Genomic DNA, 18,363 nt, shown 5'->3' with positions numbered 1-18,363 from the left:
GGGGGGGGGGGGGTGGCTGGTGGGGGGGGGGGGGGGGTGTAATAATTCTGTTTCTCTGGACAATATGTGAGTGGGTGTAATTGAATCTCAGTTTCAGTGGGAGGCTTGTGGAGGACAGCAGATGACTGCTGACAGGCTCGGAAGTGAGTGTGTGTTTATGAGCATCATCTGTGAGGAAGTGTAAACAAGTGCAGAGTGATTTAATGAGAAGTATGCACACAAATTCAGGTGTCAAAAAGGTCTGCCTTACCTTCATCTCCTGATCCTGAACCAGCATCTGTAAAACACAATAAGAAGGACATTACATCCATGTCTTCGTCCAAGTCTTACTTTCTATCATTTTAGTGAATTCAATAAGGGTCAAACAATACTTTATCATTATTGCAGGTTTTAAGGCTTTATATTAATTGGAAGTTTACATGTAACATTGCTAATTGTAAAGTTATCTGTCACACTTCAGCAATATTTAAATGAACGCTAAATGTTGAAATACAGTAATTGTATCATGTGAGAATAATATCCTGATATTTTCTATAATTTAATATCATTTATATTTTTATAATTGGATATATAAATTATGTTTTACTTTTTTTCTTTTCTTTTTTAAAAGTTCATGTCTATGTCATTTATTTGTCAACTTCCAAGATCAATTAAAAAAAAAAACTGAATGAAAGTAATTTTTAAGAATGTACAAGTGATGGACTGGCCATCCATCCAACGTGTTTTCCTGCCTATGTCTTGAGATGCTGGGATCTCATAACACTATAGGACAAGCGATTTGGAAAATAGATGGATGAATGGATAAACCATGTACATTTCTGCTCATATGGGTCTCTGGCGTTTGGGCATACTATCCCAATTTACAGTACAGATATGGTCTTATGTACTTGAACTGTGGGATGATCAATGGTGAATATGTGACCCATTTGGCTCATGTAGGCAGAGGTGGGCTGCACAAATGATGCAAGAGAGAGATACTATAAATGCACACTTACTCTGATTCATCGCAGTCTGATTTAGAATAAGTGTTTCAAATAAAACATAGAAACTATGTACCTTCTGTACACCCTTTGTGCATAAAAACAGAAGAGTCCAGTGCTTCATGGTGTTGCTGTCACAATATTTGTTTAAACATGACTCTAAAATCAAGTATAGTCAAGTATCATAATGTAACGAATGCCCTCTGACTGGATATGAGGCATAAAAAGACACTCAAGTGAAAATGAGGAAAGGATAGCAAGATAAAACCAGCTAGATAGCAAGATAAAAAAAATCAACTCTGTTTACAGCGACCCGTTTCAGTGCATGTCTCTTGAAATGATAATGAGCTACTGCTCACCCTGCTCCTCTCTTCCATTTTTGTTGTGCATTCGGTGGCACGCTACCATCAAAAACAAAACTAATCCACTGCATCCTCAGTGGCTCTGATGTTGGGAGAAAATGAGGACTCTTATGTTTATTTTTACATCCAGCTACAAATCTGCATTACCTTTTGAGACATGTCTCTACAGCTGTTCGAGGAAAAAATGAATGACAGCACTGACAGAACTGACTGAGGGCAGGAATATGTTAATACGGGACAGTCTGTTAGCAGTTGTGGGCGGGACCTGAGCAGTATGACATCATACTGTTTATTTTATACTGAAGTTCAGACTCGTTTATTTTTCTAATTGCCTGACAGTTACATTCTTGATTCAGAGACATGTCACACTCAATCTGTCTTTGACCATCTGAGCGATGCTCTCTGGCCATCTGCATGAAACACTCATCTATGGCTTTAATGCAAAGAATATGTCTAAATCTGTCAAAATACTTTCACCTGTTTATCTGATATGCTTTCACAACAACATCACCTGCATATATGCATACAATTATAAAACATGACTAATATTTAGTCTGTAAAGCCTGTCATGTACCGTAAAAAAACTAAATGTGTACATTCATTATTATGAGCAATAATATGGTAGAAAGAACATTATTAAAAGTGAATTGATTTTCACTTTAACAATTCAATGACAGAACAAGCTGCAAATAAAAAAAATACATATACCAATTCCCACCCTAAATATATCTTAGTAAAATTCACTTAAATTGAATGATTTAATGATTTTTATTTGTGATCGGCATCATGCCATTTTTAAAATAAATTACATTGCTTTAATTGGCATATTATTATTGGTATTTCAAAATGAATATTTAAAGTTAATCTTGCCATTGCTTTAACAATATTCAACAATTTATCTGAGCTACAATCAAGTGTTTTTAAACTTACAATAATAAATTAGAAAAACATGAATACAAATACAAGTTTGTTATTGGCTGACACCGGAAGCCTTGCACATTTATAAATGGCTCTTATGTATAAAATAAGGTACAAAAGGTTTTTCAGGTATCGATCATGTTAATCATGTAGAGTCATTGGAACACGATGCTTTAAATATGATATATACAACTTTATAAGATTAAACAGATAACTAGTCTACATTCAACAACTATCCATCCTTGTATTCACTAACTTTCCATCCTTGTATTCATCATTCCTTATAAAAACTGAGGACATTAAAAGGCAAAAACTACACAATGAACCAATGAACCAGTCCTGAAGCACTGGATCAAAAAAAGTGGAAAACCTTTCACAACCTCAAAAATTCATGAAGTTCCCTAGTACATCAAAAAGACTATTTCACAGTGAGGCTGGAAGAGTAAAGCGAGACGAACAGTCTGTTTCTCGGCACACTTCTTCCTGTGAGACCGGACTCTGCTGAGTTTGCTGGCACGAAACAATGGCAGGAGTCTTATTAAGCGTAAGAGACCTTTGTTCCTCATTCAGAGGTATCAGCGGGTTACGCATCTCCTCTGCCTTTATCATTTATCAGGAAGAATGTGTTATGAGGTGACTTTGCACTTTTTTTATCTGGGCTCCCACGATGCAATGGGTTGAGTGAACTTGAGCTCGAGGCTCAGAGGCAGATGTTCTCTGTCAGCAGAGACAAACGCAGCTGTAATTTAACATGCCACGGCCGCTGTTACAACACACAATTAACTATTTCAAGAACATCGTGCTTGACCGACATGAGTGCGTCAGGTAACATATCAGTATTTAATGATAAAACAGGCCTGTTGAGCTGTTTATGTGAATGTTTTGAGAATGTAATAGTCATTTCTTGGAATATGATGCATGCTCCCTGTATGGAGAAAGCTACTTTAGCACTACATGGAGTGTGATTACGCAGAAAGGCTATCTTAACCTCGATTTCCAGTGTTGAAAATAAACTGCCTTCTCCTCTCTACAGTTACGCACCACTAAGCTAATGGCCTGCTGCCCTGCGCCGCACTGAAAACTCAATATAAGCACATGACCCGTCTCCTTAATCAGCACATTATTCACACTGATCTTACAGCAGCACAGCGGTGAACTTGCCACCGTTTGCGAGGTAAATAGCCCACTTATCAATGCCAGAAAAAAAGAGAGAAGCATATACTCACCTCTGCAATACTTCTTAATATTTGGCACATAAGACCCTTCTGAAAGTTTCAACGAAGCACAGCAAGGACTTCATTTTGGGAAAGTAGGCTACAGTCAAATATCAGTACCCAAGTGTGATGGAGGAGAGGTTTGACACAGTAAAGGATGGTGAAATGACTTCGTGGGACAAGGGAATAACATGATTTCACCAACCAGTATTGGAAGTGACTGTTGGTAAATGGGATTATAGCTAAATTTAGTAACTATGCCAGTAATTCATGGACTTTAAACAGTACCATTACTGCTGACTCTAGACTAGAAGTGAAGAATTGTATTTGACAAGCGCAATGGCACTTTCAACATGCAGAATGGGATTCAGCACCTTGGAGAGCACCAAACACAGGTCCAAATCTGAAGCCTTGTGCAAATAAACACAATACAATACAATACAATACAATAAAATAAATAAATAAATCTGTACAACAGACTTTCGATAAACTCTCGCTCCAATCCAATCAGTTGATCGAAAGTGACAGTAAAGACATTTACAATCTTACAAAAATATTTTTTGAAATATTGCTGAAAATTCAGCTTTGCCATTTGAGCAATAAATTATGTGTTAAAATATATTAAAATATAACACAGTTAGTTACTGTAAATGTAAATAATATTTCACAATATTACAATTTTTTACTGTATTTTTGATCATATAAATAGAGCCTTGGTAAGAGACTTTTTTCAAAAACATAAAAAATCTTACTGGCCCCAAACTGTTGAATGCTTGTTGCATACACCTCCGCATACTGTAATTATTAAGCAATTGCAGGCTGACTTGTACACATCAATTTTTTATAGTGTAAACTTGGTCACAGATGTTTACATGCTAAGGGCGTTTCTTACAGGCATAGCAGCATTTAATTCTAAAAGCCAGACAAAGGTTGGGAAATATATATGAAAAAGAGCCAGACAAAGGGAGGGAAATATCTATGAAAACCTAAAATATGATAAACTATAAAAATGTAATATGATGTGATATGACGTCTTTAATACTTCTCCGCTTATTACAATCAATGTTCTATTTCCTGGTACATGAAGGTGCTCACTTTCAGTTATGATACTGATGTATGAATAAAGACAGAGGAGCCAAGCTGCAACCAGCCTTGGAGAAATAAAGAAAATAGCAGAGTGTGATACACTTCACATATCTCTGTAGGTCATCTGTCAGCTGCTGGATCATTTGCCAGGGAATTAGTGGAGAGGAAATCAGTGTCAAAGAGTTAGAAGAGCTGGTACAAGCATCAGAACTGTGAGGCAGTTCATTTCTCTGTCTCTTTCCTCAATGTCCTCAGAGCTCAAAGTGTGAAAAGCTCATCAGGCTGTGGTTATATTCTTTTTAGTTTAACCTAAAGCTCTTTTTAGACAGAGCTTTAAGCATTCAGCAGGGTTTCAGGTAAATTACATTTTTTGTTTAACCACATAATTTAATCCTTGACATAATGATGTGTATAAAATGTACTATTAAATCTGAATTGAGCGTAGTCAAAATCAAATTGGTAAGGAATTTAATAGATCTGTTGAGAATGTCTTTTGGGCTTCAGGTTTGAATTATAGGTTCTACTACAATTTCTACCTTCTCTACTATGACATGGTGAAAAACTCTATTGACATTTTTTTATAGTTTTCCACTTTTACAATACAAAAGTTTGGGGGTACTAACGATTGAGCAAGAACACATTACGTTGATAGTAAAGACATTTATAGTATTAGAAAAGATTAGAAATGCTTTTCATTTGAACTTTCTATTCATCAGAATCCGGGGGAAAAATATCGCTGTTTCCACAAAAATATTAAAGGAGACATATTACACCCCTTTTTACATTATGTAATATACGTCTCTGGTGACCCCAGAATGTGTCTGTGAAGTTTCAGCACAAAATACTCAGATAATTTATTATGAAAAATGCCTATTTTGAGTGGAAGCAGAAACACGCTGTATTTCGGGCATGTCTCTTTAAATGCAAATGAGCTGCTGCTCCCCGCCCCCTTTTGCAGAATAGAGCTGCGCCATTACAGCTCGTATCTGCTAAAAACATCTGTTATGGTTCTGATTATCATGTTTATCGCGCTGAAATCATGCGTTTTAAACCATATGAGTTTAAACTTCTGATATACAGTTTTCTGAGAGCACACATCCAAAGCACACGGACAGAAAGCGGCTGTCACAGCATGTGAGTACTAAACTAAGTTCTCATTCACACACAAGTTTACGTTAAAAACACACGAGTTACAAAAACAGTCGGTTATGTCTGTGAAGGTAAACAGCTGGGAAATAAATTGCATGTTTATTTTAGATCTGTGTGGCAGCAGCAATATACAGTAAATAAATCAATAAATGCACTGCTCTCTTGTCTCCTCTGAGGCTGGGACTCTAAATATTGTTCTGTGCTTGTCTGTGCAGCCAAAGACAGAACAGTTAGCATGTTTTGCTCAAACTTTCGCCATGGCATTAGAACTGGTACATCGTTGTCGCTTGCGAAATCAAAATGACGGCGCCGTGGGTGTAAACTTACAGATTAAGGGGCGGTAATATTATAATGAGATCCCTTTGCCACGTCACCAAGGGAGCGAAACCAGACATGCTTGTTTTCTCAGACGCTTGCAGAAAAAGGCTTACCAAAACAAAGTTACTGGGTAAATCTTTTTCACGTTTCCTTGGTTGGTAGATGCACCGGGGACCTGATTATAGCACTTAAAACCTGGAAAAGTCAGATTTTCATGATATGTCACCTTTAAGCAGCATGCCTTAAACATAGATAATAAGAAATGTTTCTCAGCATATTAGAATGATTTGTGGAGCATCATGTGACAGTAAAGACCGAATAACATCTGCTGAAATTTCAGCTTTGCCATAAAAAAAAATATTTTTTAAAAACATGTTCAAATAGAAAAGTTATTTAAAATTTTTATAAAGTATACAACATTACTTTTTATTGAAATAAATGCAGCCTTGCTGAACATAAGAGATTAGATAGATAGATAGATAGATAGATAGATAGATAGATAGATAGATAGATAGATAGATAGATAGATAGATGATAGATAGATAGATTTTTTTTGCAAGTCTGCAGTCACAATATTGTAATGTCTTTGAATTATCTTCATTTTCTTCATTTAATCTGCAATTACAAATACAGATGTTTTCAAAGTGCCAGGCTGTTACAGGCACTTAGGAAGAACTATAGTTGCTGGGTTTGTGAGGTTCATGAGATCAAGCTATTGAAAGATATTAAAAAACGTATTTATTTATTTATTTTTGCAGCACTTAGCATGTAAACAAGACATCCTTGATTACAACTGTAATTTTAGCTTTTGTATTCAGTGTTATATCCATGAGGCACTTAAACTTGTCTGGTCTGATGTACACTCAATGCATGAACGTAAAGAGCGAAATAAAAGCAAAAGATGATAGGAAAGCCTTCAGACAGACAAAGCCAAACAGAGAGATGATTCAGTGGCGCCTTTTAAGCTTCACAGAGACAAAGACAAACACTCTTCTTGTTTTCTGAAGCTTGTTTCGGTAAATTAACTTTTACCTTCCAGAACACCTACAGACAAGTACATGCTCATACACATTCAGGCTTGAGAACCAACATCCCGCTAGGACTGAATTATGACTCTACCTACAGACACACACGGCATGAGGAGAACATTTCATTCTCTGGATGCTCCATAAGCACAAATACTCGCCTCCCACACTCTCTCTCTCCCTAGAGATAATTTTTAGAGGTTTCAGTGTGTTTAGGCACTGTTTAATGGAGTCTGACTCAGCAACTACCAGAGCACCAAACATCTGCTTTAGCCTCCGCAATACACCATCTTACTGACCACAGAACACATTTTTGCTCGTATCATTTGGTCTTTGATTGGCCATAAACATGCAATGCATATTCCTTTAATATAAGAGGAAAAAGGGGAATATTTTTCTGAAATCATATACAACAATCCAGTCTTGTGGAACAGCCTTTGTGGCATAAAAAGCTCTGAATGCAGGGTTTAAAACACAGAAAAAGCTTTACACAAAGCAATAATACATGGTTCTTCTAGCCTGTTAGAGGTATTATGGGTATTGTCTGACTATAGCACAGTATAACATGTTTAACACAAGCACAGATATGAGAGTCCTTGTCTGATTCAGACCTCAGGGATGAGTAAATTGCAGTCTTGCTCAATACTCACACAGTTACACATTTTATGGGCAAATGATTAGGCTGTGGATTAACCTTCAAGAGACATATGCACCAAACACGACTGAACGTACCGGCTGGGCAGGATCCTTCAGAGACCACCAGGATCTCGGTCTGCTGTTTGCAGGCGTCTCTCCGCAGAAAACACTCGTTTTCATAGTTTTCGTTGTTGGAGCCACACACAGGAACATAATCATTGTTGCACTGAAAAAAGGAGAGATTTTAAGCATTAAAAATTTTGAGAAAAATGAGATGTGAAAAACATGGGACTAAAATTCAAGTCAAAGATTACTAGCATTATAGCACAACTATAGTACAACTTTCTGATTGTGTTATTTGCAGAATTTAAATATAAGGGCAAAAAAGTAATTATAATTAACATTGAAATACACTGTATATTAATATTACTACAGTAGCTTTTAGGAAAAAACTACAATAAAATAAAATGTTTACATAAACTACATGTTGTAATGTATTACGCAAGAATAAGAATTAAGCATGAAACTGACCTATATATCTCTAACAGCCTAATTGTGATGTTTTAGCAGCGCTATATTTTGGAGTTGTTAGATAAGCTCACAGCAGAGAATAAGAATTGCGTGATCTGTGAAGTGAATAAAGTTACTGTGAGCATTGGTTATAACCGGTTATACTTTAAAAAAAATTAAATTTAGGTTTGAAGATTTGATCATAATCTCTGCACAATCAAAGCAAGAATGTTTAAAAAAAAAAAGGAAATATAAAAAAAATCAATTGACTTTAAAATGTATCTAAGGGGAAAAAAAACTGAAAAAATATTAATAAATAAATGAATAATAAACAATAGTGGTCATAACAAAATTAATTATCTAATTATCTAGATTTAGATTATTACATTTCTGTCAGACATAGTTTTAATATTTGTGCATCCCCAGATTTATGACAAGCAAAACAATTCACAGAGAAAGACAAAAATCAAATATTCAATTCAAATATTCCAGTGAATCTCTTAAAAACCTGCTAAAGTTTGACTTCATGAGAAGCAGGTAGTTTAAACTCACTAGTTGGCCTGGTGGAAAATGAAGCTGTTCCAAACCTCACGCAGGTATTTTGGAAGAGTCTGACCACACCGCACACACATATGGACCTGAACATACAGAGACACACTGCGTCTGGTCCAGCAGGCATGGTCTGTCTGGCCCCCGGGGAGGCGGGTACAGTGCAGGACTGCAGTGGTCTGTCAGCTCACATGTTGGCTAAGGAACTGTGTGGCTGGTGGCCAGCTGGTTGGCAGGGGTCACAGGAATAACTGTGCCCATCGATTCTGGAGCGGGATTTGTACTCCCTGTTTTATCGGCTGAGAAGCAATATTATGCAGGATAAGAAAGCTCTAAGCCAACACTGGCAAGAGATTCAGAGAGAGGGGGTGAAATAGGAGGAAAAAAGGAAAACTAGGTCTACAATATATGAATATACCGGATGTACACAATACAGCAAAAAGGAAAAAGACAGACATGAATGGATTTTTTTAAAATGAATAGAATTTAGGGTGATATACAAAAATAAAACTATAAACAAATTAACTATTAATCATATCATCTTGTAAGAAAATATATTATTAGAAAACTGTCAAAATAGAAAATCAAGTTTGCAGTCAGTACAACTCCAAGATGCTACTACAGGCATTCAAAAGCAAGATTTAGAGTGTACTATTCCCAAAGTATTCCAATAGACAAGTTAATATTTAGTAGCAATGTGTCTGCACTCTGCGTGGCCATGCCTGCGTTTTGTTGTGCTGTAATAGCTTGAGGGGCCATGTGTTTTTTTGTTTAAAATGAGAGAGGCACGGTAGTGGAATGAAAACAACGCAAAGTCTATAGATGCATTTAATTTTTTTAAATATGAAACTTCTAACTTGAGTGTTGCATTTTTAGAATTCTATGAAATGCACAAGATGCTGCAAAAGACATGAAGGCAACAATCAAACACGTCTGTGTCTAGCGCATGTTTACATAAACAAAAAAAAATAATTGGAAAGCAGCAAAGTGGATTGCAAAAGGCTGTCTACACTGGACATTCTGTCAAACACCTCCGAACTTGGATGCGTCAAAAGCCAACAGAACCCGCAGAACTCTTATGTGGCACGATGTGACAATTCATTGAAACTAAACGGATGACCCATTATATTTCTCCTGTACTCCGCATTCTTCACTTGTATCAAGTGCAGACATGGTTTTACATTTTGACACAATATTGCCTCTTATTACAGGGCTACTTTAGTTGGTCAAGGAAAAATAGACAAACGAAGCCAAAGCAAAAACAACTGTGTCACTGAGAATGAATCAGCATTTTTGAATGAATCAGCTGAATAAATAATTCAGTGAGTCTTTGTTTTGTTGCTGAAGAAATTAGCATTTTCAACAAATTAATTTAATGAATGATTCAATAACTCGCTCAAAGATCTGTCACAACCTACTGGTGTACCGTTGTAACTTGCAGAAAGAGAAAAATACCCACCACTAATGCACAGACTGACAGCCTGTCTAGAAGAAACACAGAGAAGTGGAGTGATACAAACAGTGCTGTTGGATTCAAGGAAATTTAATGACTGTAATTAACTACTATATAATGTTATATATGAACTGATGGACAGATTGATATGAATATCTGGGTTGATAACCGAAATGTTTGAACATTGGACGAATCAATGATTTTATGACCTTGAGCAATGAGTTTGTGTTTTTTCCCCCCCAAAAAGCCCTCATTCAACCAAGGTCGAATGCGATTTGAGTTCTCTTTGATAAAAATATTCCACTATTAGCTCACCTGAGATGGAGAGTGAAAGAAAAGACTGAGTGTCAGTAAAACGCAACCGAGACACCAGAATAGAAAAACAGAGTGAAATCTCAGAAGAGCAAAGCACTGAGATGATCTCAAAATAAACACAGAAAGAATAAGGGAGGAGGAGGAGAGAGTGAAATGGATATTACCAGCTTTTAAACCTTTTCATTTTTTTTGACATTTCTACAGCTTCAAGTGTTCAATCAATCATTTTGGCCTGGCATGATGCAATAGTGAGAAAGGATGCCCAGTCCCAGGCAGCCCCCAGCATGCCCTGAGAAATGCCTGTTTTGCCGAGCCCCTGCAGTTTGGTCCTTTTAACTTTACCCCTTAAGGGGAAGGAGTGCATTAGAACTTCATCTTTGCTGAAAAATAACTGGTGATTATGATAGAAAGGTTAATTGAAATAAATTCAGGGCAGAGTGTCTGACACACTAACAATTAAAAGAGCAGACAGACACTTCAGCTTTAAAAAAAAAAAGAAAAAACGCTTTTCACTTGCAGGTCAGAGGAGTGAGATTGAAGTAGCAGTACGATAAATGAAAGGACCTTGAAAAAGCTGAAAAGCATGCTGATAGATATGATACACATATATCTATTCCACTGCAGAAAAAGTTTAAACTTTTCACAGATAGCCGAGATAAAAAAGGCATTAAACAAACCTCCTTTTCCTGTTCACAGACAGCTGAATAACTCAAACAACATCACATTCTCAGATTGTCACATATGTGCTCTTGCATTTAAAAAGCTATAGAGCTCAAATATGAACTAAAAATGATTTTTCATCCTGCACTACACAGATTTTTGTCCAATCAGAAGATCTCTAGAATGAGAATGCCCCACCCCTTAGTTTTAAATAACACCTGCAACTAACAAGCAAATAGCAAATCATGGTTCACGGCTGTGATTTAACCAAAAGATACTGGCATTGTGTGAATTATTGTGTTGTTTTTATCAGCTGTTTGGACTTTCATTCTGATGGCACCCATTGACTGCAGAGGTGAGCAAGTGATGTAATGCTAAATTTCTCTAAATCTGTTCTGATAAAGAAACAAACAAATCTACGTCTTATATGGCCTGAGGGTGAATACATTTTCAGCACATTTTCATTTTTGGGTGAAGTATTCCTTAAACTATTTCCTGACACCTTACATTCAGTGGCGGCTGGTCAATTGGGGGCATTGAGGCGCCGCCCCCTCCAAGTTAGCCAGGGTATTCCACTGCAGAAAAAGTTTAAACTTTTCACAGATAGCCGAGATAAAAAAGGCATTAAACAAACCTCCTTTTCCTGTTCACAGACAGCTGAATAACTCAAACAACATCACATTCTCAGATTGTCACATATGTGCTCTTGCATTTAAAAAGCTATAGAGCTCAAATATGAACTAAAAATGATTTTTCATCCTGCACTACACAGATTTTTGTCCAATCAGAAGATCTCTAGAATGAGAATGCCCCACCCCTTAGTTTTAAATAACACCTGCAACTAACAAGCAAATAGCAAATCATGGTTCACGGCTGTGATTTAACCAAAAGATACTGGCATTGTGTGAATTATTGTGTTGTTTTTATCAGCTGTTTGGACTTTCATTCTGATGGCACCCATTGACTGCAGAGGTGAGCAAGTGATGTAATGCTAAATGTCTCTAAATCTGTTCTGATAAAGAAACAAACAAATCTACGTCTTATATGGCCTGAGGGTGAATAAATTTTCAGCACATTTTCATTTTTGGGTGAAGTATTCCTTAAACTATTTCCTGACACCTTACATTCAGTGGCGGCTGGTCAATTGGGGGCATTGAGGCGCCGCCCCCTCCAAGTTAGCCAGGGAAGAAGCCTTCTTCAACATGTTAAAAATAAGTTAAATATTTATTGCAAAATAATCAAGAAATTGCATTATTTAGTAATACTATTCGACTGGTAGTCATGTTAGTACCTATTAAAAAAAATAATAATCAAAACTCTATTTCGTTTGTTTTGTGTGTGCGGGGCGCCAGACAAATAGTTGTCTATTAGGTCCGTAAACTTTTGAAATGCATGTGACTTGAGGCTGAGCTCTAATTGGCTTGTTTCAGATTGTCCTCTCGCCCTAGACCCTCCCACTTTTGATTTTAGAGAATCAGTATTGTTTTTATATATTTTGGCCTCATGTGATTGGATATCTCTTTCGAGATGAAAGCAAATTCGATTTTATTTTTTTCTACAAAAAATCATTTCACAAGATATTCAAATGAAGAAAATAAATAAATAAATAAATACGGATCATGGAGCTTGGGCGGAGTTGGCTAGCTGGGTGCGATGTAGGTCATGCCTTTTATTGTTTTCCCTGTTTGTTATTTCAAAGTTCTGTCACCGAAGCATTGTGGACAACGACACAATGCAGTTTAACTTGAGGCGATCATCGCAGTCCAAGCACAATGGCTTGTGTAGATTATATAGTTATCCAATGGACATGTCTCTTTTCAAGTAAAATATGAGTCTTTATGGAAGTATTATTATATGCACAATATTAAAATAGATAAATAATACAGTGTCCCTTCTTCAATTGGACATACGTTTAGTCATGTCTGACAATGCATGTGACTTGAGGCTGAGCTCTAATTGGCTTGTTTCAGATTGTCCTCTCGCCCTAGACCCTCCCACTTTTGATTTTAGAGAATCAGTATTGTTTTTATATATTTTGGCCTCATGTGATTGGATATCTCTTTCGAGATGAAAGCAAATTCGATTTTATTTTTTTCTACAAAAAATCATTTCACAAGATATTCAAATGAAGAAAATAAATAAATAAATACGGATCATGGAGCTTGGGCGGAGTTGGCTAGCTGGGTGCGATGTAGGTCATGCCTTTTATTGTTTTCCCTGTTTGTTATTTCAAAGTTCTGTCACCGAAGCATTGTGGACAACGACACAATGCAGTTTAACTTGAGGCGATCATCGCAGTCCAAGCACAATGGCTTGTGTAGATTATATAGTTATCCAATGGACATGTCTCTTTTCAAGTAAAATATGAGTCTTTATGGAAGTATTATTATATGCACAATATTAAAATAGATAAATAATACAGTGTCCCTTCTTCAATTGGACATACGTTTAGTCATGTCTGACAACTTGACAAATATGTTGTCAATACCATTAAAATGAAGATAAAAAAGGTCTATAAGTATTTAGGAAATTTAAGTTTTTGCATACTTATTATATTGGGCTTTATTCAACTTTATGAAAATATAATGAATTTATATGCAATTTTTTACTAAAAGTCAATTTATTGAACAATTTTCACAGTCTTTAAACTGAGATCTTAAAGGATTTGATATCACGTGGCTCCCTTTGGACAACATTAGTATTATGGCTTTCATCCTTGAATCACATTAATATAAATGGCTTATATTTTTTCCCCCTTTTTTTTAATGATTACACATTTAATGATTACTTTACTGATAATACACTCACATTAATCTCAGATTCACTGATTCGTGGTATCTTATTTCATGCTTTAAAAGTTGAATTTTCAACTTCCATTGTAGCTAAGCAGTAATGACACATTATTATGTCACTTTTTAAATGGTTATTTAACAATTGCATTCAGTTCTGCTGCCTGCAATAACAGTGTGATTCTGTTTGTTTGCCACCTTGTAGCCTCTTACAAGGTGAAGAATAACAAATTCTCAACTAAAGCAAAACATAGATTGATCATTACAAATCAAATATGTTGGTAGATGGTAGTGGCACATTATTAAGACAAAGTGAGGGAGAAAAGGAAACAATAAGAGAGGGACAGGCATAGGGAGGAGTAGAAAGACCAGAGATAAAGAACTTGTAAGAGACGTGCCATAAGGCTGGACAGCATGTGTTCGAAAGTAATCTAATGCAATGAGCCTCCCCACAGAGGCCAGACACACAAACACTCAGGGTGGAAGTCAACAAATTTCTTCATCCAGTAAATAAAATTACACACTACACATTTTGGCTCTTAAGTACCTTTAAGTCAAATCAGTTCACTCAGCGGGCATCTCACGAACACCATATTAGCTATTTTCTATGTAGATAACAGTAAACTTCCATGTCACAACTGTACTTCCTGTACTAAGTATGTTAAATGTAAATCATTTACACATCCTCGTACACTAAAAACCTATAAGATTAGACAATTGATCACTTGTAAGAGTACATATGTTATTTACATTATCATCTGTCCATGTTTACAACTATATGTTGGCAAAACTATACATGAATTATGCACAAGAATGATTGAACACACAAGTGCCATTAGGAGACAGGATGATACATCTTCAATTTCTCGTCACTTTAATGCCGAGTTCACACTGCACGATTTTAGCCCGATTTTTAACTCGCCGACAGGTTTTGCGAAATCGCCGACAAATGCCCCGAAATCGGAGGCAAATCGGTGCTTGTTCACGCGAGTGACAATCACGCAGTGTGAATTATCAAAGACGCGATCTGAGAGAATCGCTGACGAGTCGCAGACGCCCGTGAAATATTTGGCATGCTAAATATCTGGAGCTGTCGGCGATTCACAATCATGCTGTGTGAAATTAGTTCTGACTGAAAAACACATCGGCGATGACCTACAGCCAATGAGAGACCAAGATACAGTATTTTTTACTGGGGGACCCCCTCAAAAGCAATTGGTCTATCTCACCAAACCCTCAGTATACCTTCAGAATGCTTGGAATATACGCCACTAGATGCATAGGATTATTTTACGACAGATATGCATCTGCTTCAAAAAAAACAAAACTAAAGTCACCATTCTCTGCCATTAAATTGGCAAGTGCCAACAGGATATTTTTGTGTTATTAAGTAATAAGCCTTTAGAACAACATTAAGGTGAGTAGTCACTCTAGTTCACACAGTTCCAATAAATTGCGATGGGTTAAATAAACTCAATAAGCAGATAGAGGTGACTACAGTCAAGCGCAGATCAGTATTGAAGTGCACAGGAAATAAGCAGCAGTCATATTTAAAGCAATTTACATTCACTTCAAATTTATATTTTTAATTGTGTAACGTTATGTTCAAAATAACTACACAATGCCTTTGAAAAATAAAGAGAACAACAGAATGCGCTGCTTTAGCGCGTCTCGGTCTCCTTGAGCATCTTTCTGGCGCATGCCACAAACATGAACCACAGTGAATACTCGTCTTTTAAAAGGCTTCATTTCGATTATTTGACGTTAAATGCATCATATAAGTCACTGTGGAATAAATCACAGTAGGCCTATGTATCATGATAAAAAAGCGACTTTACAGTCTGGAAATACTTTAGGCTATAGCTAATTATTTCTCGGACCCCCTATCACTTTAAGAACTGCTGGTCTACACAGAAGAAAGCCCTGTCTAGACTCTGCCCCGGTACGAGTTGTGTCGAGCTATTCATTAGTCTGTTTGATGAGAAAAATATGAAATTGATAAAATGGGTTATTAATCCGTACAACTGCAGCAGGGAGGACTATTATTCTGCTGCATGATACTGCAGAAGAACTGATGATGGCACGGTTTGATCTTCGGCTGACCAATCAGCAGAAAGGGGCATTTAATTCCCGCCCACATGTAGAAATCAAATATTCAAGCTGTTTATTCATTTTTCCACCCATGAAGGAAAAAAGAAAATTTAAGCTGAATTCTCATTTTTCGTTTTTTGGAAAAAACAAAAAAGGAGCCGTTTTCTCATTTTTCTACTTTCAATAAAAAAAACGAATGATCGAATGATACACGGATTGGTTAGCCACCCTCTTGCTCATTTTCTATGTAGATAACAGGCAAGTACAGCTCCTATCTACTTCTATATGTGAAGTCTGAAATCTTACTGCCAACTTTATGAAGTTATTAAAAACATTTTAATAACTTTTTAAACTTGTTTATAAGGATTATTTCATTTTCTTTATTTCTGTGTTGATTTGGATGTATAATTGTTTTGATTTTCTTTCACCTATTTTTGTACTTCATTATTTTATATTATACAAATGGAATTCTGGAGGTTCTAATTTGTCTTATTAATTTATCGACAAGTGGTCCGTCTACTCCTCTTACACTACTCTCTGTGCTTTTTGTCTCCAGAACCAAGATTTGACCTTGAACAAAAACCTGTCATTCTAAAGCACTTTGGTTTGGCTGCTCTGACTTTGAACACGAATGGGAAGTGCTGCAGTTCCTTCTTCGTCCTGCAGGGGCTGCTGTGGTGCTGTGTTCTGACTAACAGTGAGGTCTTGCTTTTGCCCCAATTTCCCTCATTATCTTTTACTTATTTTAAAGCCTCTTTTTCTTCACAACATCGATGCAAACATCACTCAGAGACACCTGTGTTACCACGTTTAGCATTTCAAATCACACTATTTCTACTCTCACTTAATTACAGGCAGGGAGCCAGTGGAAAAGTGTTGCAGTATTATTAGAGAAAGTATTAGAGTAAGCATGTGGCAGCCCATTAATTCCTTTTTACACATGCATCAGTCCGCCCCGATACAGCCATTCATTCCTGCATCAGTCAGTCCATCTATTAGTTGATCTATTCATCTATTCAAAAGCACAATCAGCCATTCTCTTTCTGACAAGTCAATCCATCTATGCTAGGCACCGCTTGTACTGCCACAGCCTACACAAAGAAACTTCTCAAGCAGTAGGGCTAGACTGAACCAAGACAGGCAATTAAAGTCAGACACAGTGAGCGGTAGAAGCGATCGGTGCGGTGATAAGACTGACTTCGTACTGTGTCTACAGTTCTGAGGAAGAGGTAACAGCACTGAAAACTACCGAAACAGTTGCTGACATGTTAAGACAACATACTCCCATTAGGATACACCACTCTAGAGACTTGTATCCTGCACCACCTAAATGTCACTCTTGTGCTGTATTCAGAAGTCATTCAGGCCCTGTATTTAGCTACTTCTGGAGGACTTCATTAGTTTACCCAAGGTTTTTTAATTGTTAAAGTTAAATGTTAAAATGAAAATTATCATCGTTTAATAACCCTCATGATATTTTGGGAAAAAAAATATCATTTTTTTTTAATGCGATGCCAGTTAATTTGCCTATTTTGATGACAAAATACCATACATGAATTAATCAAATTAGAAATAGAAACAAAAAAAGATTTTTTGATGTTGTAAATAAAACAAACATTAAGTAGGTTTTACAAAACCATGAGTGAGCGGCTGTGACTGCAACCTGACATCGCGTGCACACGTGTGCAGAGCTCAATCTGACATGTACAGAGGCAGTCACAGACAAGAAGTCTGCACGGCCTGTTTTTTCTCTTCCATTAAGATAACGTAAAGCCTATCGGCTGTGGATCAGTAACATCAGCTGATCCTTATCAGGAGAACAAACCTGTCAAAGATGGAGTCGAAGCCCTGAGGAACGGAGAAACAAGTCAGGACATCGTCTGTTTGAATTCCAGTGACTTCCATGGTACTCCCACCACCGTTTCCTTGGAAAATACAAAGCTGCCCATATGAAATCTAAAAATCTCAGACGTCACAAGTGGCACTAAGAAAAAATATTTAAGACTTCAAGACTTAATGTTCCAGACACTTGGAACACCTGTGGTTCGTGACAAAAGACAGAGATAGTGTCTTTGAGTGGCCCTGTCAGTTGGCCCTGTGGAGTGATGGATGTCTGGCACAGCATTTGTGACAGAGTAAAAGCTCTAGGGAACGACCACGGAAAACTGGGCCTTTCTGTCAGATCATTAGTTCCGTACCAAAGGGATGAGTTGACCTTAAACCAGTGGAGGAATGTGAATGGAAGAGTCTCGCACAAGGACGCAAGGATGCCTGTTCATTCACATGCGATTTGTTCTCTCATCGTTTC

The 18,363-nt window shown here is 36.8% G+C and overlaps 1 protein-coding gene across 1 annotated transcript in view; it reads right to left on the bottom strand.

Moving 5' to 3' along the window:
* Positions 1-18,363, bottom strand: part of LOC107601062 (tomoregulin-2-like) — a 61,609-nt gene that overhangs the window by 23,703 nt on the left and 19,543 nt on the right. The window contains exons 3-4 of the mRNA XM_016293074.1: positions 7,785-7,914; positions 251-277 (exon numbers count right to left, since the gene is read on the bottom strand). Of these exons, the coding sequence (XP_016148560.1) occupies positions 251-277; positions 7,785-7,914 (157 nt within the window). The remainder of the gene's footprint in view (positions 1-250; positions 278-7,784; positions 7,915-18,363) is intronic.

The sequence above is a fragment of the Sinocyclocheilus grahami genome, unplaced genomic scaffold (assembly GCF_001515645.1).
Source record: "Sinocyclocheilus grahami isolate Dianchi unplaced genomic scaffold, SAMN03320097.WGS_v1.1 scaffold298.1, whole genome shotgun sequence".
In the NCBI taxonomy this organism is placed as follows: domain Eukaryota; kingdom Metazoa; phylum Chordata; class Actinopteri; order Cypriniformes; family Cyprinidae; genus Sinocyclocheilus; species Sinocyclocheilus grahami.
The sequence above is the reverse complement of the archived record's forward strand: the minus strand, read 5'-3'. Positions and strand labels throughout refer to the sequence as shown.